The sequence below is a fragment of the Monopterus albus genome, unplaced genomic scaffold (assembly GCF_001952655.1).
Source record: "Monopterus albus unplaced genomic scaffold, M_albus_1.0 scaffold12.1, whole genome shotgun sequence".
NCBI classification, from domain to species: Eukaryota; Metazoa; Chordata; class Actinopteri; order Synbranchiformes; family Synbranchidae; genus Monopterus; species Monopterus albus.
In genome coordinates this window covers 3116817-3136813 of record NW_018127892.1, presented here as the reverse complement: position 1 = coordinate 3136813, position 19997 = coordinate 3116817, and the positions used below count along the sequence as shown (strand labels likewise).

Here is a 19997-nt window from a genome sequence, read left to right as displayed (position 1 = left end):
CCTCCCTTGAAACATGCTAATAAAGTATTGCCTAATGAGACAGTCTTAAAGTATAACTGGCCCGTATGAAAGACTTTGAACAGTTTATTCTTTGTCTGATAGAAGAGGGGGATACAATATTTTTCCTCCTCTTTCCTGTGGAGGGCAGCATTACGTCTCACGGTGCACAACCTGTTGAAAATCTATTAGAGGAAAAAGAAGAAGAAGAAGAAGAAGAAGAAGAAGAAGACGACGACGACGACGACTCATATGACGTATTTTTTAATGATACAGAAGGAGGGTGGTTTGAGTTTGGCAGCAAAGAGGTAGCTTTTGTAACCATGCTTAGAACGAACCTAATTACCAGAAAAGATCGAAGTGACTGTTGCCGTCAGTACGTTAGGCGAGAGAAGTCGATGTGTTATTGACTTCTTCACAGTAAACTTGGTACGTTAGCTAGCGTAAGCTAGCTGTTGTTGGTTGCCCGTGGTCTGTTTGACTGCAGGCTATCTATAACTTTTTTCCGATTAAATGTTAACCCAGTGTACCACAGAATTGGTGTTTTCCGTCGCCGTAGCCTAAGTAGACCTTATGAAAATGGCAAGTGTCCATGAAAGTTTGTATTTCAACCCTATGATGACGAACGGAGTGGTCCATGCTAACGTGTTTGGCATCAAAGACTGGGTGACTCCGTATAAAATATCCGTCCTGGCGCTGCTCTATGAGATGACCGCGTCCAAAATCACACTGCCAGAAAGAAGACGACTTAACAAGCTAATTCTACCCTTGCAGCAGGTTGGGTTTATTATTGCAGTTATCTTGCACCCTACCCCGTTGAAGCTGGTGTTTTATAGTAGTATCTTTTGTTTCATGTGCAGGGTCCAGACTTGACTCTTGGCCAGTTCCTGTCGAAAGTGGAGGCGTGTTGCCCTCAGACCGCATATGCTGTCAATCTCAGGTGTGCATGATGAACTGACTGTATTTAATTGCTCAGTAACATGCAGATTTGTATTCTGTATAGAACTCAATACTAGGCTAAGGTCCCTGGTACTTCTCCTGTCCCTGCAAGTTAGACATTTTGCTTGTTATTAATTGTTGTATCACTGAAGCATAATGCATCTACCAAAGCTCTCTCTGCCTGTCTACACATATATCTATACATACATATAATGTATTGGAGGCTTTCTTTCATATTTACGAGATCAGGCTCTTGTAATTATAAGAAAAGACACAGACAATAAAAAGACCATTATTACAATAATGTTAAAATACTGACTTTTTTTCATACAAAGGCTGCATGAAATGGCTGATGGAGAGCTAAAAGACATGGAATACTTCTTTTCCACTCTTCCCACTCCGTTCACTGCTTTTGATTCTGAGACTTATAAAACCAGTGTTGTGGGTGAGTAGTACACATGATTTGACAGCTTTCAAATCCGATCAGAAGTCCCAAAATATTTGGATTGTTCTTATCAACAAGACTTGTATTTAGGTATGTCCCATCTGTTATATTTTATTTTTAGGGCTTTTTATGAGGCACATGCTCCTGGCCTACAATAAGCTGTCCTTCAGTCAGGTCTACAAGCTGTACAAGTCTCTGCAGCACTACTATCACAGTCACTATGCCAAGCCTACCGATGGACAGGTGGGTTTGCCCGTGCTGGTCGCTGATGACTCTGACATGGACCTCACCAGCACTGAGGATACTGTAGGAGAGAGAACAGACAAAGAGGAGTTGTACACCCCACTGCATGAGTCAGAACTTCGGTTAGTGATGCTTCTATGGGGTATAATCATTTGAACGATGTGGTGAAAGATTGAATTTAATTTCGAAGAACAAACCTAAGTGTTTGAATCTCAGCTGGAAAGTTTTGACATGTTTTGACTACTTGTGCACTACTTTGGGAAATGCATTCATCATGTGTATGCCAGAGGTCTAACTGTAAACCCCTTGGAGCTTAGGAAAACTTTTCTTTTTACGTTATTGTAACTAGGATGGCTGATAACAGCAGATTCTTGTGTTGTTTTGGCTCTGCTCTAGAAGTGATAACACACCAAGCAGCGGTCCCTTGTCACAAAAACAAGCAGAGTACTTTCTTGCAAGACAGGTGAGTGTATAAATCAAAGTGAAAATAAACTGAAGTGCTGTCTTCTGCAAGGCATTTGATGAGGTTGTTAAAAACATCACCACCCATAGCCTATGTCAAACTTCTATGTGCTGGTGTAGTACTTGGGGGCCCTTATGGTTTTTCTGATGCACCTTTCACCAGGCATATCTTCTGAAGAATGATGAGAACAAAGCTCTGAATCCCGCCGCGCTACAGGAAGAACTCAACAACATGTTGAAGTTTAACCCAGATTTTGCTGAGGCGGTGAGACTGATCTCTTCAACTTCTTGTCATCATTTTATTTGTTTGTTTTTGTGTTGTTGTTTTGTTGTTGTTGTTTTGAGTTGGCTCTCGACTTACCAGTTTCAAGAGTCCAAGGGGGGGGATATCTCCTTCACCGTCTCTGTGTTCTTTTCTCTCTCCTCAGCATTATCTAAACTATTTGAACAGCATGAGAGTCCAGGACATCTTCCTCTCTTCCCACAGTCTCTTACATTATTTTGACCGCCTCATCCTGTCTGGAAACGAGGTGGGGATGAAGGCTATGGTCGAAGTCTCCGCTATGCTGCTCTTAACTTAGCAAGCCTGCATTGCCGCTTCGGCCACTAGTGAGTACAAGTACCTGTGGCATCTGTGTAGATGAACAAGTTACCACATAAAGAATATTCATATTAGGTATTACTTACACTGTTGTTTTGCCTTCAGTCAGCAGGCTGACCTCGCTCTACAGGAGGCTATCCGCATTGCTCAGGAGTCCAATGATCATGTGTGTTTGCAGCACTGCCTGGTAAGAAACCTTTTTTTCTTCTACCTTTATTGTTTTACTTCATGTCTTTGTTGTAACATGTTTGATGGTTCACTGTGTCTGAAAGTGAATCTCAATTTCTTTGTGTTTTTTTGTGTCCTACATCAGAGTTGGCTCTACACACTGGAACAGATGAAGGGATCTGACAGCACTGTGTTAACTGAGGATTCAGTGAAAATGGCTGCCCACTTCTGCCTGCCAGTGAGTACAACCTGAGCTCTGAAATAAGACTGCCTCAATCCTTGACCAAGAATAGTGTAATCCTTATTTTGGCCCACATGCCAAACAAAATGAAAACTACTGTTACAGTGGTTTAGTGATAATGGGTACTGGGACCTTTCTTTATTGTGAGGAATGAGCATGTGCTTTGCACTCTAAGGACAGCATTTTTTGTTTGAAGGTGAGAACTTAACAAGTCAGTTGGGCTTTTTTGCATTGAGTTTTGCACATTGAATCTGTTGTGATAACTGAGCCAAAGCCACTGTAAGTGCTATGACACTGAGGTGTTCTTTGTGTAATTATACCATATGTATAGCTGTTACAGAGTGAGTGTTAGATAATCATGTTAATTATACTTTAGCAACTCTAATTAGAGGTCCTGGCTTTTATTAAATAGTTGCAGCCTGACCCAGATTGTTTTTCTTGAAGTCAGTGTTCCTTCATAAAGGATCATACTGGAATAAATACAAGAGAAAGCTTAAACAAACCAATATAAATTGCAAATTAAAACATGGCTTACTACACATTAAGGGAAATGCAGAAAGCTTATTTATCCATCATGATGCCTGGCTTAACCCTGCTATCTCATATTTGATCTCTGACATGGGTTTCCAACCACAATTTTCTCTGTTATAGTACTTGGCATCTCTGGGCATTCAGTCTCTGGTCCAGCAGGGGGCGACACAGGGTAAGACAGCCCACAAGCTAATGGATGCTCTGAAGAACACAGAAAGCCTGCACTGGAAGCACAGTCTATCAGAACTGATCGAGATCAGCCTGGCTCAGACTACGTCCATATGGAGGATGTATGGCAAGAGGTCAGACTCCTCACCTTGCAGCCCCAGCACACAGTTGTCAGCTCTGTTCCCTGTTGGTGACAATGGATCGCATGCTAGCACACTGCAGTCTCCCCACTGACAATAAAACAACTCAGTGAGACATGGCTGGAATGTCTGATGTTTTTATGCATGCAATAAAACAAACTTTTCATTAGAATAAATACTGAATTCATACGATGGTTTCTCGTGCAGCACCATGGCTCTGCAACAGGCCCAGCTGCTTCTCAACCTGAGCAGTCTGGAGCCAGTCAACTTTGGGGTCCAACAAAACAACACAGAGGCCTTCGCTGTGGCTCTTTGCCACCTGGCTGAGCTGCACGCTGAGCAGGTAACGCATTTGATTTGCTCTCGCCTGTCTGCTTTTCGCCTTGCTGTTGCATAATCCATTAGTCAGTTGGCTCAGCATTGCAAGAAGGTAATAAACATTGATCATGTCTGTCTTGCAGCTCCTGGGCAGAGTTCAGCACTTAACTCCCATGTGCCTTTGCTGCTTTTGCAGGGTTTGTATGGTGCAGTTGCAGAGATCCTCCAGCATCTGAAAGGACAGTTTCCTCCTCACACACAGCATGCCAGGGTGGGTTATGGCAACATACTGTGTTGTTCAGTGCTGCCCTCTTATTAGCTATAACTGCAGAATGTGTAGTTTAGAAACAAGAGTTTAAAGTTTTCAGGTTGGCCAACAGATGTAAATGTTGTAATGTTTCTTTTTTATGCTGACTTATTTAAAACAAAACACTGATGGCCAGAACCAAACATTGCAGATGCTCCTTTCTGCCTTTAGATGGGAAATGCAGCCTCTACCAAAAAATGTATTTCAGCGTTCTTGTCCTTTTCAGCCAGTGTCTTTGCAGTTCAAAGGGACTATATGTATTATTTTGCTGTCTGCCTGTCCCCATCTGCTATTAATATTTGGCTGTTACTTTGTGCCAGTGCAGTTACTGTGGTGTAGCTTGGTCTTTAGCTCCAGTCTGCACAAACTATACATGTTGTTTTTTTTAATGGAAATTAAAGATCTGTATGATGTACTGTAATTTATAAATTATATAGCATTGCTCGTGAGAGGAAATAAAATAAATCATTGTTTTTTGTTCACGTAATCTCTGAATCAGCTCTGGATGCTGTGTGATCTGAAAGTCCAGTTTGAACGACACATGAACGAAGGAAAATGCCATTTGGCAGAGCCACTGGTCACAGCCATCTCTGCCTTAAACAAAACTGAAGGTCTCTTCAGGTAACGCCAAAGCAAAGCTCTTGAGACCTCATTTTTACAAAGGCTCTCTCATACATGTTTAATTTGTGCAGTAGCAATAACAGTGTTCTCGCTTACAGGAAAGCTCAAGTTCTGAAGGCTCTCAACCGGAGCACTGAGGCGTATAGCATCTTACAGCGGCTACAAGTTCACTGTGAGAAGACTAAATGTACAGAGATGGTCATCAGGTAAATGGATACTTCTTTTTTTATGATAACAGATTTTGGAAACGCATACAAATTCTTTTCTACAAATGTATTCGTAGGCATTCATACTTGGGTTTTAAAAGCACTGTACTAAAGCACATTTTCATTCTCGTCTGCAACGCTGCCTATTCATGCCTCATACAGAGTGATGCTCTCCACTGCTGAGCTCCACTGGGAGTCATCTGGCTTCTCCACAGCTCTCCCTCTCCTCCTGCAGGCCTTGGCACTGGCCAGACAGCACCACCTACAGTCCCTGGCCTCAGAAACCATCCTTCATCTGGCCTTTACTCAGGTCAGCTATAACTAACAGACAGACTTCAGTCTCTCACTGTTACACCTTCCATATATGCACATCACCAGAGCCTTTACTCGCAGCACAGCGACTCTATATGCAAAATAAAAGGCGCTCAGGTGTGCAAAAACAATTTCTTTGTCTTTCTTCTCTCCCCTTTATACAGCTGATGCTGGGGGTTCCTGAACAGGCACTGAGTGTCCTGCACGAAGCCATTGAGCCTATTCTCGCCCACGGAGCAGTCATGGACAAAGGTCGTGCCCTGCTGCTGGCAGCCCGCTGTCAGATGGCAGTGGCTGGGTTCAGGCCAAATGGACAAGGGCAAGCAGGTAACCGCTTCAGCCCTCTTCGACCCCGCACAACACAGACCTCCCTTTTACAGCGTTGTGTGGGCTTTTGTTTACATTTACACACTGCAGCTTATTGTCTCCTTGCAGATTTTAACTTGGCTGTTTTGGCTGTCGAATCCCTAAAAGAGGCTGCGGCCTATTTCTCCAAGCTGAACTGTAAGGAGCGGCTGCGGGATGTCCACTACCTGCAGGCTCAGCTGCACTATTCTCTAGGACAAACCTCACAGTGCAAGAGAAGTGCCATGCTTTTCCGGCTGCTGGACCAGGAGCTGCAGTCACCAGCACCACCATTCTCCATGCGACTCTAGCTGCTCCATGTATGTCTACAAAGTCTAGATGTTTTTTTCTGAAAATTACACACCACTGTTACAAACTGTTCAATTGAGTTAATGCAGCTCACCACTAGATGGTGATGAAGCTCTGTCCTGCTCTCTCTCAGCACTAAAGCATTGCCTTTATAAATAATTAGGATCAGATGTAATTGGAACTCTTTGCATGCAGTGCCAGGGAAAAACTTGAACAGCACAATGTCAGCAGTCATAAACAAGACTGAGTTTCCAGCAAGTCAACGGTGCATCCATGGTCTCTTCACTCATGGTTAAGTGCAGATTTGAATGATTGCCTGTTAATAAATAAAGGATTTGGTTTAATAACTTGGGAAACAGTCCAGGTTTGCCTGATAGACATAGATGCCAGCTGCCGGTGTGGTAGAAATGACAAAAATCTATCAGGTGCTATCATGGCCATGCTGCTTTTTGATGAATAAGGGTAATGTAACAGAAGCTTAATGTGTTTCAGTGGCCTGGATGGTTCACACTTCACCAGGAGAATACTGATGAAGCTGAAATCCAGGGGAGGAAATTGTGATTACATTTATTTTGTAACATATTCACATTGACTATATACTCTGTACTACTTAGGTATGACATCATTTGTGATAACCATTTTGGCTGACATTACATTTATGTGTTTGGAAGGGTCTCTGTTACTTAAAATTACTTCTTTCAGGACAATGCATGATTTGTTTAATATTTAATTTTCAGGTAATCTGACACAAGTACAAGAATAACTAAAGAAAATATCTGCAGAGGGAATATTACGGTACTAATCTAGATTATGATAACTCTGCCCACTCCTTGAAAGTTCCTTTTGAATGACTATGTGTGTGTGGGGGGTTTCATGTCCCTTACCCCATAAATGGAAAACATTTGTGCACAGTAAAGGCAGGCCTGCTCTTTATGTAAATATTGGTAAGTCAGGTGATCCACCTTGCTCTCACAAGTGAGGGCTTTTGACCGTTGCTTGTTGGGATGTGTCGTCGAGCCATATGGTACCTGTTTGGTCTGATTACAGCAGGGGTGGCCAATTCCAGTCCTCGAGGGCCGCTGACATTTTGGCAAACAATCTGAAGTGTCCTTTCAGTTTACCTGCTCTCAGGTCTAGTTTTACACTGATGTTGTAATTTGTTTTTCACCACTTTGACATGAAAACAAACTGTCCTGTTTTAGACTTTTTCCTTTGTAACAAAATGAAAATACTACATGGACAACTTACAGTCACTCATTCTTGCCTGTAAGAGCATTAGCATTATTATTATTATTATTAATATGTTGGATAGTCTCATACTATATATAAAATTGTTTTAATATAAAAAGCGGATGTGTTTTGGACTTCTTCACACCTCCCTCCTGATCATTTATGATAATACAGGAGTCAAATTAAGTGCCACCTCTTACTTTACTTCACATCATAAAAATAGTGCCAAAAAAACTCAGAGAAGGAGTGGGGCTATGTCTCCTTAGCTTAAACACTGCTTGAGTCATCATGTGTTGTGGTTCTGTCCAAGTGTCTTTGAGGAGACCGTCCAGACCGAGATGGGCAGAGGAGGGTCTGAAGTCACACTCAGTATCCTGCCGGGTAGCCTCCTTTTCTGGGGTCGGACTCCGCACAGAGATGCTCTCCCTGCCGTACCACCGCCTGGACCACCGTATCCGGGGCCCTCAGCAGCTGTGTTACATGGTTCTTCTGGACCAGGCCTTCCAGGACCTTCTGCAATAGTATTATTAACACACACACACTTTAGTCTTGTACATGAGGTGTAAAAAAATAAATATCCATTAGTCTGTTAATCATGCAACTCTTACCATTTCTGATTGAAGTTTTATGGAATAATTTCTTTCCTTTCTACCACTCATGTAGTATGAATTCATGTAGTATGAATATGAAACATGGTGTAGATAGGTTGTTCTTTTCAGCTATTTTATGCAAAAATGTAGACATTTATGATGCTCAGAAGATGAATCTTTAGTTATTAGCATATGCATGTGAGCAAATTAGTAAAACCAACATTAACATTCAGTTCCAGCCACAGCTAGACCTCAAAGGGGTGCCTCATGGTTGTAGATTATTTCTCTTGTTTGTATTTTAATTTCATAATTATATTATCATCCTGTTAATGCAGATGAGTTCTTGACTGGTGCAATCTCAGGGACGAAAGACTAAGGAAAGACAAATACCTAATAACTGAAAGTACTAATACCCCACGTTTCAAGTCTCAGCAAGTTAATATTCATGCAAAAATTAATGGTTGCCTGTAGAGTAGGAACTCAGCCAAGTTTTTAGTCAAATGAGTATGTAATAATGCCTCTTTAAAAGCAAAATAAAAAGCCGTTTAGTGATATATATTTCAGATGTTTTGCATCACGAGTGTCCGTGTGTAACCCACCTTTACAAAGCCCTGTTCCACCACTGTCATATTTGGGTTGTGCCGATTGTAAACTCGTGGCTCGGTCACAGCTTTCTTTAGGTCATAGTTGAAGAACAGGGAGTTCAGGATGACCTGATTTAGTCAGAACAGGCAAGACAAGTTTCCCCATCATTAAGAGTGAGTTTACAGGATGGAGATGTATGTGAATGAATTTGACTTACTAATGCAATGGCTGTGGGTATTTTTGTGCCCCCAGATGCTCCTACAACCATTTTTACTTTGTTTTCTTTGTCAAAGATGATGGCAGGACACATGGAAGACAGTGGCCTCTTGCCTGCAGTAGAAACAATGTGACTACAACTATTTAATGGATTAATATTTACTTCTTACCTTATGGTTTGATGGTTCCCATGCTGCATTTTATCAAGTGAAGCACACTGCCAGATTAATTTGACTAATTTACAATGAGTGGAAACAAACCAAAAAAACAGCATTGAGCTGCAAAGCGAGATTAAGTCTTAGCTTATAGCGTTCAAAAGGAGGAGAATGATAGTGTTTCTGAGCTAAAACTATCAGGGTTCCTGACAATGATAAATGGAGGAAAGGCTGGTGGAAACATCACCTCTGCTTAATCCACACTAGAGAAAGCGTCAAGTAGCAGCCTCTGTGAGTGTGGAAACAAGGAGCTTAATGTTTATTATTAATGTAAAGACAGTGCACTCTATTAAAAGAGATGTGTCCAAAGCTCATAAGCTAAACTGGGGATCTGAGTAACAGGAGTGTGATCTAGCCACACCTGGTTGGATGAGGTTGTTGGGCGATGGAGGGATTCCAAACCCGTTGGTCACGTACGGAAGACTGAAGTCATACATTTCATCATTAAAGATGATTCCAGTCGATCGAGACATGACTTTGGAACCAAAGCTGGGGAAATAAAACAGCTTTTTATTACACGATTCATTTAAAGTCCCAAATAATAAGCAGCCAGGATGAAGATGTTTTTTTTATTTTGTAAGGAAAACTATATCTTACTGTTGATTAATTGTACTGGTGGCTGCCACAGCACTGCCATCCTCAGCTATGAGTGAAAGGTGAGCTGTCCCGTGGTTGTCTGGGACAAAATAGCCTGGCTCATAGTAGCTGTCTGGGTGGGTGGTGTCATCTGAAATTTTACTCCTTATGCAATCAGCAAAGTAGTCTGAGGTCATGTTTTGGATGAGCTGAGGAGAGCAAAACAAGTCAGTTACAGTGCTGCAAGTATCTTATGATAATCCTAAATGGTAAAGAACAGCAGAGTACCTGCTGGCCTTTGTAACAATGCAGAAACAACCCAAATTTTTTTTCAATTCAGTCCGAAATAAATGCTGCCGGAATAAGTGTTACCCTCGAGCAAGGCATTTCACACCCAAACTGCCCTTGCAGAACTAGAGGCTATCAGGAGACAGCTGTGATCATACGAAGAAGTTGCTCTACAATAAAGGTCTGAATAATAGTAACATTAAGGCTTACGTCAGTTATATTGAGATAACGTGGGTCCCCAAGTCTGCTCCTCTTGGCATAAGCAAAACGAAAAGCCTCTACAATACGATGATATGTCAGAGTCTTTTTCTCTGCTGTAGAGACACTTGTGTCTGTAAAGTTGTATCCTGCAAAATATCCACAAGAAAAATTGTGTCTGGAGCAAATAAAAAAGCTATTTCAGTCAGTGGCAGGTCATTAAACTACAAGTCAAATAACAACACAAGTTCTTCCAGCACACATGAATTTGTAGGAGCATGTTTTTCCAGAGAAGGCATTTTCCCTCATTTGAAATAAATGATGCCTCTTTTTGTTAAAACCATGACTAAAGATTCTCTGCCTGAACAGATGGGGAGTAGATGGTGAATTAAATTTGGCAAGCAGAACTGAGCTTTCAAAATGGGTAGAGAAACATTCCAGGGAAGACCTGGGGAACCCTGACATTACTTCTTCTGCATGGCTGCACAAGCCTTTGGCCATGCTGCTCACCATCCACTATGTTGAGTATGAGTGCCAGTACAGGGCCACCTGAGGGGGCGTCTGGGACATGCATGGTGTATTCCCCAACATTCAGCTTCAGAGGGTTCTCATTCAGCACAGGCTGGTACTCCGACAAATCATCCAGGGTAATAATGCCACCTGGAGCAAGGACAGAAAATTTAAAATGAAAAATAATGGTTATGTTAATGATTGCCAAATAGTGATATTCAAATTAAACATGAGCTCCATAATGACTGGCCTGCTTCCAAGTGCAGTCACTTTGTATTTGGTCACATATTTCTGAAGACAATGAACAAGTCGGCAACACGACACCTGCAGCCTGGATGTCCTCAACGATGCTCTGTGCCATTGACCCACTGTAAAACACATCTGGCCCGTCCTCTGCTATTCTTTGGTATGTGTCAGCCAGCTTTGGAAATCTAACAATATCATTTTCCTTCAGGATGTTTTTTTGAGAATCACAGAACACCTCACTGGAAAATGAAAAGAAAAAGATCAAAACCAGGCAAGTACAAAACTGAAGCCAAATGCTGACTAGGCACACCCCAGTGGTAATGTCAAAAGAGCCACTGTGATAGATGACAACGTACCACCCTGTTATCCAGCTGAAATGGAACATACAGACTTCATGAAGTGTCTCTGTAATAGTCCATTTATGCCAGAAATTAAAAGTTATCAATTCTGAATCTGTAATTGTTTTAATCATTAAGGATTTATATTAAAAAAAAAAAACTTTCCAGGACCTAGACCATTGGTTTTATTTACATGACCTTATTCCAATGCAAAGCCTAGGGGACCTAATGACTAAGTGGGTGCGGCAAAGGAGAGGAAAACAAATTTACACATACAGAAGGTTGCACAACTGAAACAAACTAGTAAGAAATGGGGAAAATCCTATGCACTGGGAGAGAAGTTCTTAAAATGCATTCAGCCAAGAAACTTATCTTAGCCCCCCAGTTTAGCCAGTATCTTCTGCATTTAGTTCCTCATCCTCACCACATGTTGGCGTCTGCTTGAATGAAATCTTTGCTCTTGAAGATGGCATGGGCCAAAGCCTTTCCTATAGGAAAGCCATCGCGAGCCAAGGCAATGCTCGGCTCAAACAGCTCCTTCCATGGCAGCTTGCCATGCCTCTTGTGCGCCAACTCATAACCGCGGATCTCCCCAGGAATGGCAATGGACAGTCCACCTGTCAGGCAGAAACAACACTACCACTGTTTTGCAATTCACAAACGTCCTCTTTCTGTCTCTTGCCTGTGACCAGCATACTAATACTAATACACCCAGAGACATCTGTAGATGCAGTATGGTGCACATCCAGAATTTGTATTTTATTTATATATAACCGCCACCGTGTGCATGAGAAGATCAACTGTAGAAAATTTAAAGATGAGAGAACATCGGAGATGAGCCGGGTGGATAGATTTGACAGTAGAGAGTAATCCCTCTCTCTAGCATTAGTCACGTAACAGTAAACTCATAGTGGATTTCTCTCCCCTGCGTCTGGGCAATATTCCAGCTGCTCACAGTTAGTTGCTACCTGTGTGAGAAAGCTTGGAGTTGTTGGCAAACATGTCTTCAGTGGCGTTCATGGGTGCCGTTTCCCTCGCATCGATGGTTTCCACCTTCCCTGTCAAGTAGAAAATGGGGCCAGATTGGTGAGGGAGTTTTTGTTAACATTCTTGAGAAGTAACGAAGGATGCGCACTGACCTGTGGAGGCGTTATAGATGACAAAGTAGAGCCCTCCTCCAATGCCCATGCTGTGAGCGTTCAAAAGGCCGACGCATAGCAAGGCAGCGATGGATGCATCCACAGCTGAACCGTTTTTCTTCAAAATGTCTCTGAAATCACAAGAAACTGCCCGTGTAATAATCCTTTACATGTGGGAGACAAACGTCTAGAGGATTAGTCTTCTAACCTCCCCACTTCCGAACACTTTCCAGCGTCGGCGGCCACAGCAGCCTTTAGGTAGATGTGGTCCGAGGAGGGTGGCGTGTTTTTCTTTCCCAAGCCCATGCACAACCCCAGGAGGAGGCTCAATGTAGCCACCAGAAGGACCACCAGACCAGCAATCAGGGACTTCCCAACCATTTTCCTGGCCGAGAAAGTCAGCACAGTCAGCAAGTGTCTCCTCCACCCACAGTAATTTTCAGTGGGAGCCAAACGTTTAACATGAACAACAATGTGAGGACAAAGCGCATTATATCATTCTTTTTTTTAAAACAGGGGGTAGCAGAAAGTTCACTCACCTTTGGCGTGTTGATTTTGCAGATTGATGAAAAATATCTGATAAAAAGAGTACAGAAGAAATTAGTTGACCATTCAGCCGACGGTGTGTGTGTAATCGGTAATGGCAAGGTGTTAAGTATGACCAGCCTCAGTCACCGCTTCAGAAACATGTCATCTTTGGTTTTCAGGTGTGACTTGGCTAAGGTGTCACAGAGTGATGCTGATGAGTAATCCTTTCTACAGCCCCAAATCAGAAAAAGTTGGGACAGTATGTAAAATCAAAATTAAAACTGAAAATAGTGATGTGTAAATCATCTGTGTCCTGTGTTACATTAAAAACAATACAGGATCATCAGTTTTATTCTTTATTCAAAATAAACACACTTCAATTCTGATGCCTACAACACATTCCAACAAAAGATTAGAGGGTTGCATTTCAGGGCCAGTAGCAAGGTAAAACAATGAAATGATGGTTCCATTTGAAACGGGTGATGTCAACAGGTGATTGCATCATGATTTGATACAAAAGTGGCATCCACGAAAGGCCAAGCCCTTTAGGAGCAAAGATGGGCCGAGGACCACCAGTTTGCCAACATAAGTTTGAGAAAATTATTGAAATGTTTAATAACAATGTTCCTCAAAGAAAGATAGGAAGGGATTTGGACACGTCACCCTCTACGGTGCAGAACATCATTAAAAGATTCAAGTTATCTGGAGGGATTTCACTGCATAAATACACAAGACTAAGCTGGATGACCATGCTCTCTGATCCCTCAGAAGTCACTGCATCAAGAGTCGTCACTCTTCTATAAGCGATATAACCACATTGGATGACTTTGGCACTACAGTGTCAGGCACTACAATATATAGTTACATCCATTAATGCCGCTAAAAACTGTACTGTGCCAAAAGAAAGCCCTATGTCAAGTGTCCAGAGGCGCAGTCAACTGATCTGGGATGGACCATCACACAGTGGAAACGTGTATTGTGGTCAGACCAATCACTATTTCAGGGTTTTTCTGGAAGGAATGGATGCCATGTGCTCTGTACCAAAGATGAAAAGGACCATCCAGACTGTTACCAGCAACAAGTCCAAAAGCCAGGGTCTGTCATGGTCTGGGTTTGTATCAGTGCCTTGGCAAAGGTCACTTCCACTTCTGTGATGGCTCCATTAACGCTGAAACATACAGAGAGACTTTGGAGCAACATAGCTGTCTTTAAGATGACATCTTTTCCAGGAACGCCCATGCATATTTCAGCAAGACAATGCAAAACCTCATACTGCACATTACCAAGGCCTGGCTGTGGAAGAAAAGGGTGTGAGTACTGGACTGGCCTGCCTGCAGTCCCAACCTGTCCCCAGTAAAGAATGTTTGACACCTTTTGAAACGCAAATTGTGTCAACAAAGACCCAGGACTGTTGTGCACCTTAAGACTTGTTTGCAAGAAGAATGGGACAAAACGACACCTGACACATTTAATCACTTGGTGTCCTCAGTGCTGTGAACAGGAATGGTAACATCACGCTGTGGTAAATGCTTTTTTTTTTTTGAATGTGTGGTATCTGAATTGAAGTGTTTATTTTGAACAAAGAATAAATTGAGGTATCACATCCAATGTGCTGCTGTGTTTTCAATGTGATATAGGACACACCCTGCTTGCCCTTATACAGACCTGGCTGTCTTTATCAGCTTCAATTACTATTTTGACATATGCTCTCAAAGAATTGTGGACTCTTATCTGCATGGTCAGCATTACTTGCCTTTTGAGACATCAGCCTGGTAGGTACATTCTGTATTGTCCTGTGTTTCTAGTTTGTAAGTTAATTCCATTATCCAGTTGCTACTGACCTTTTGGATTCTGTGGTGCAGTTACACTTCTGATTAACTATCCTGCTGGTTACAATTTAGTGTTTGTACCATTAAAACCTGGCCTTAATTGTACTGTCTGGCCTACAGCTAGATCATGAAACTTTCTTCAGTACTTGCTCTGAGCTCTTGAGAACATGAGGTTTGAAAATTTGGCAGAAAACGTCACTAGTTCACAAACCTGCTTTTGTTGTGATTGAATATTTCTTCCTCTTTAATCTAGATGTCTCTTTAAAATCATGCATATGACCCTTTTCTTCACTTTGGAGTGAGACTCTTGAGCTCATCTTTCTCGTCCTCTAAAACCTTCCATTCCCCCTCAGTCTAGCTGTCTTACCAAAGTGAAGGTGAGTGATCTGTTTACAGATGCAGGTGGTGTTCAGCCTTGACTCGGGGCTCTGTGTGATTGGCTCAGCCAGCAGCATCGCCATGCTCAGTAGCTATGTCGTTCTATTTGGTTTATTCTGCAGGCATCCTCACACTGATTGAGATGCCTGAGTGTTCACCCAGGAGCACAGGTCCAAACTGGTGGGGCCAATGACTGGAGCTTCTCACCAGCAAATGCCCTTCTTTAGTACTTCAGTTAATCCAGCAACCACTTCTGTTCCTGGGCCTCACTGATAAAGCACTGCCAAAGTAGCCTGTGGGCTGCTGCTACTGTTGCACCTGTGATTGTGCCTAAATTTAATCACTGCTATCCTGTTCTGGATCTCCCAGGTTGACAGCTGCCCCAAGGAGGGGAGTTTATTTAATGGACAGATCTGATTTATTTCAGAAGAGGACAGTTACATATCTGTTGCAGATCACAAAAGCCTTTCTTTAGCTTTTGTTGCATGCTTCACTGTCACTGGATGCAGGGTGTTTATGAAATATCAGCTGGAGCTTATGAATATTTTTACCCCTCAGCTAGAGGCATATGTTCATTTTGACTTTCCTGGGAGGGATACACACATACCTGCCAGGTTTCCCTCTTGTTTTCACACCATAAAGCGGGAGCCTTGTCTATGCTTGTTGACTTGGCAGCAAATCAAACTGCACAGCTGTTGTTCCTGACAGAAACACTTAAAGATGGCTGCGGTGGAAGAGGAGATGGTGGGGTGGGGGGGGACCTCCTTATTCCCCAGGTTCCCACACAGTTTTGCTTGTGAGCCCTTATAGTGCAGGTGGATGCACATGCTTGTCAGTTATGTTCAGATCGTAATACTGTGTTTGGGGGTATTTTTGCCAGACTTGAACTGAAGACATTACAATGTCTGAAGCCCTAGTTACAGGGAAACCCCAGTTCTGCTGCTTCCTGTTGCTCTGCTTGATTTGTATGCCATCTGGAGTGTTTTGTTTCCTTTGTCATTTCAGTATCTTAGTGTCAGTAATATTAGCACTCGCTGTGCTTATGTAATTTCATCAGAAAGTCAAGGTTTAGAAGAACTTTTGAAAAAATAAGTTGTGTAGCATAAAAATACTTTCTGCTTTGCTGTTAGTTCAGAGATATTCAAAGGTGAGAGGCAACAGCCATATTTTAAAAAGAGTGGTCATTTATGTTTTAATGCAGTAACATTACTGGGTTTGTTCTCCCACAGAATACTCTACAGCTGTTTTTATTAGTCATCGCTCTTTACGCAGTTATGATCTACTGCGCTCCAGTTGTTGCTGATTCTATGGTTTAATAGCATTGATGGTGCCATGAGATGCCTTTGAGTTTTAGTGCCAAACTCACACATAAACAGATTTCCTTGTATAACATTTTAAAATCCAATACAACAGATGGGTTTGTTTAGCACATGTTGCAACAGAGTTTTTTTTCCCTCTGAAGAGTCAAAACTCTGTCTAAACAAATTAGTAGCATGAGGATGACACATTAAAGCACCAGTCACTCATAATTACAACCTACAGTGCAGCCAGTGGAAAATGTTTATTAGAAAGCAGATAAACTGTCCTGCTCCACTAGACAAATGTAATCCTAAACAATTCCAGAAAGTAAGGTCAAATCAGGATCACTGTCTGTAACCACACAGTGATGGGATTTAGAGGCTCTCTGTGCCAAAACTACACTGAGCTTCACAATACTGGTTTTTATTTAATGTTAACATCGTGACTGAGAGCTGCCTATCTTCACATGGCTTAATGTAGCCCTGGGTCTCACATCACTAGGTCCCTAAGCAAGCTACTGATCCATGTGACAGAGATGTGCACTGGCACATGGATGTTCTTCAGCAAATGACTTTGTTGTGGATTCTGAGAAATGCAAACAGATGTTGACAGCTCTTCTGAGTTACAAGAAGACTGCCAAAGGAGAAATTCATGTTTGGAGCAGATGCAGAAGAAAGACAAACGTTCACTAAAAAAAAGTTTTCATACATTATTTGGAAGAGTTCTGCACAATTTAGTGTACTGGTCGTATTGTTGCCCGAGATACTAAAAACAACACTGAGATCATTTCTTATCTAACTCCCTTGTAGCTGAGGGGTGGGGGGGTTTAAGGCTGGGAGGAGAGACGTGCAGCGGACACCAGATTCTGCGATTGGTCGGATGCTCCACGTTGCACAAACCTAAACAGCAGCGTAAAGCCGAGACCAGAGGATGAAGCAGCAGGAACATCATCACTATCCTAGTCAGGCGCTGGGTGAAACGTCTCTAAATACCACCGTGTGACGCGTGCATGAGATAATGGTGATAAACTAGACTGTCGAGGGGCACCGTGAGGTTCTGCAGCGGATCCTCAGACTGTTGACAGCCAGGCAGCAACAGCGCCAGACAGCACGGCGCTGTTTTCCACCGTCCACCGACGTGCGTCTGCTGGCAGAAAAACGGGGGTTGATCATGGCTTTGTCCTTTTGCTAACTACTGTCTGAACTGCAACTCAAACACAGCTTGGCTTATAGGAAAATAATAATACCATGGGTTCCAGACTGAGCAGGCAGAGCAGCCTGGACAATGAGAATTTCTCCAAAAAGCGACGCAAGCTTACAGATAGTACTGGAGAGAGCGACAGGGGCAGTCGGGGTGGCGGGGACTTTCTCTTTGCACTGATGCTGAAATCAGACAAACTGCCCGGGATGCTGCGTCGGACCAACCACAGCCCGTACGTGAGGCGAGTGGCTTGGATCAAAGAGATCCAGAAGCTGCTCCGTGACCGCAGGATAGAGCGGGCAACCGACGTGCTCAAATTATTGAGGAAGGTAAGGACAAACTGCACACAGCTCGGCCTGGGTACGGTAGGCAGACCTGTTTACACACAGTACGTGCGCTATGGCTGTGCGCCTGCTTTGAGGGTGCATTCTCAACACGTCTCAAAGCAACAGATGCGAACAAGCCAAAGCTGCTCGTTTGTGGATCTAGCTTTATGTGTCCTGCGCGTCCACATGTGGTCTGCTCTGCAGCCCTGATCCTGACCTCTGACCCCCTCCCACCTCGCCCCTCTTTCACCTTGAGCTCATTCTGGCTGCCTCAGCCACTTCTCCAAGAAGCATGTCTTTTTAGAAGGTAGGCTACCAGCAGAGCAATGTGACAGTGTTTAAGTGGCAGACACAGCATGTGACTCAGAGTTCAGTATCACTGTAGGCTGAACATGTTGAGTGTTGACATTTGATTTGAAAGAATAATCTGTGCTATAGGAAATGGTCCAAATGCATGATGTTTGTCATCACATTATCCCAAATTTCATTGTCTTTAGATGGAATCTGGATACTTCCAGCACACACAAACGGAGCCCCTTCCCTACTTTGCCATCCAATGTCCTTGTTTCCTTCACCAGGGCCAGCCTGACCTCTCCTCAGGCTGTTCTAACACTCAGGGCGACCTGCCCCTTCCAGACCTCTCCTCCTATGTCTCTCTCTGTAATGTGGTGTGCTCCAGAAGCAACAGTGTAAGCCCAAAGGGCTTTTTAACTGTCTTTTTCATACTTTGTTGTGCATGTTGTAGTCATGTGAAAAGTTTGTCTTGTTATTGTCCCGTTTGGCTAACGAAGATCTTTAAAAACCAACATCAGGTCAAAACTGTTCTGTCATCAAGCCAAAAACTGTTTTATGTAGTTTGCACTTGACCATGACAGCAGGTCCAAATAGCAGTAGTCGTGACCTATGTTAGACGAGGTCTAGCTCCTGGATGCCGACTAAATGTTTGTTTTCAACACATTTTCTTGCCTGCTATGGGATATGTAGCATTAAACTGTGTAAAAGAATAAGTTGGTGCACCGAGAATGTGACAGCAGCCCCAGTGATCTCATTTGTTTGCTTGCTCTCAGGACCTTGTCTCTGTTAGCTGTCAGGCAATCCAGCATTAATTACTCTGAAGCCTTGACACAATAGAGGGGGAACCTCCTTAATCAAGCTGAGGAGATTAACTGGCTGTCCGAGGCTCCATGACAAGGAATAGGGGCTTGCTTCTCCTAACAGAGCTCTGCTTTTTAAGTCTTATTTCATCCTTCCTCACAGCACTGTGAGCAGGCAGATGTCTGATAGTCTGTTCTCTAAATTTAAATGGAGGTTGCAGCAGAGTTAATTGGTGTGTAACTGTGAGCTCGGCACCAGATCTGAAAAACATCTGAGTTTTGCTGCAGATATGGGAAGGATTCATGGCTTCATGCTGCGCTTGCACATGACGGTTGATTGTGTTTAAACTCAGGTGAGGAGATATATTTATACCTGTTTTCTCAGAAAGCCAAAGTAGCTTCTCCCCAGCCTTGGGTTCAGCCTGCGTTGTCCTTGTTAAAATATGGAGCTGCCAGCCTCCCACTTAAACTGTCAATAATAATCAATGCTGATTATGTTCAGAAGTAAAAATGTGTACGCATCTGTATGTCTCGGGGGCTAGCTTCTCTCATTAAAATTGCATGGGCTGCGTAAGTGTCTGTCACCATAGTTTGCTTCATTAGGACCTTGTGGATGGATGTGTCGATGAGGGCGACTGGTATAGTTCAGCACGCAGCTGCACTGCTGACTGTTTGTCTCCTCACACTCAAAAGGTCATCTGAAATGTCCTTAAGTTGATTTCTTAACTGCTGATGTTTTTGGATTTGTCATATTTATGCCATGACTGTCAGGTTTAAACTCTTTGGAGTATTTATCCTGCACAGACTCTGAAATATTTTGAAGTACCACTAACATTTTATTAAAAAAAAAAAAAGGGGG

The 19997-nt window shown here is 42.8% G+C and overlaps 3 protein-coding genes across 3 annotated transcripts in view; 2 read left to right on the top strand and 1 right to left on the bottom strand.

Moving 5' to 3' along the window:
- Positions 1-232: 232 nt before the first annotated feature.
- Positions 233-7659, top strand: anapc5 (anaphase promoting complex subunit 5). Its single transcript, XM_020590315.1, is given in 18 exon segments — positions 233-774; positions 858-937; positions 1272-1381; positions 1503-1746; positions 2021-2087; positions 2250-2351; positions 2515-2614; positions 2617-2695; positions 2793-2874; positions 3001-3093; positions 3748-3929; positions 4143-4278; positions 4450-4524; positions 5060-5181; positions 5280-5387; positions 5550-5697; positions 5864-6026; positions 6135-7659. Coding segments are annotated over 18 exon segments (2316 nt in total). The 5' UTR covers positions 233-570; the 3' UTR covers positions 6356-7659.
- Positions 7660-7893: 234 nt separating this feature from the next.
- The window catches only part of ggt1a (gamma-glutamyltransferase 1a), a 23118-nt gene continuing 11014 nt past the window's right edge, over positions 7894-19997 (bottom strand). The window contains exons 2-14 of the mRNA XM_020590316.1: positions 13024-13060; positions 12693-12869; positions 12485-12615; positions 12314-12403; positions 11770-11962; positions 11086-11246; positions 10762-10911; positions 10264-10400; positions 9787-9974; positions 9551-9678; positions 8976-9088; positions 8773-8886; positions 7894-8096 (exon numbers count right to left, since the gene is read on the bottom strand). Of these exons, the coding sequence (XP_020445972.1) occupies positions 7950-8096; positions 8773-8886; positions 8976-9088; positions 9551-9678; positions 9787-9974; positions 10264-10400; positions 10762-10911; positions 11086-11246; positions 11770-11962; positions 12314-12403; positions 12485-12615; positions 12693-12869; positions 13024-13060 (1766 nt within the window). The 3' untranslated portion in view covers positions 7894-7949. The remainder of the gene's footprint in view (positions 8097-8772; positions 8887-8975; positions 9089-9550; positions 9679-9786; positions 9975-10263; positions 10401-10761; positions 10912-11085; positions 11247-11769; positions 11963-12313; positions 12404-12484; positions 12616-12692; positions 12870-13023; positions 13061-19997) is intronic.
- lrrc75ba (leucine rich repeat containing 75Ba) overlaps positions 17384-19997 on the top strand; it is a 12324-nt gene continuing 9710 nt past the window's right edge. The window contains exon 1 of the mRNA XM_020590317.1: positions 17384-18047. Coding sequence (XP_020445973.1) covers positions 17766-18047 — 282 coding nt within the window. The 5' untranslated portion in view covers positions 17384-17765. The remainder of the gene's footprint in view (positions 18048-19997) is intronic.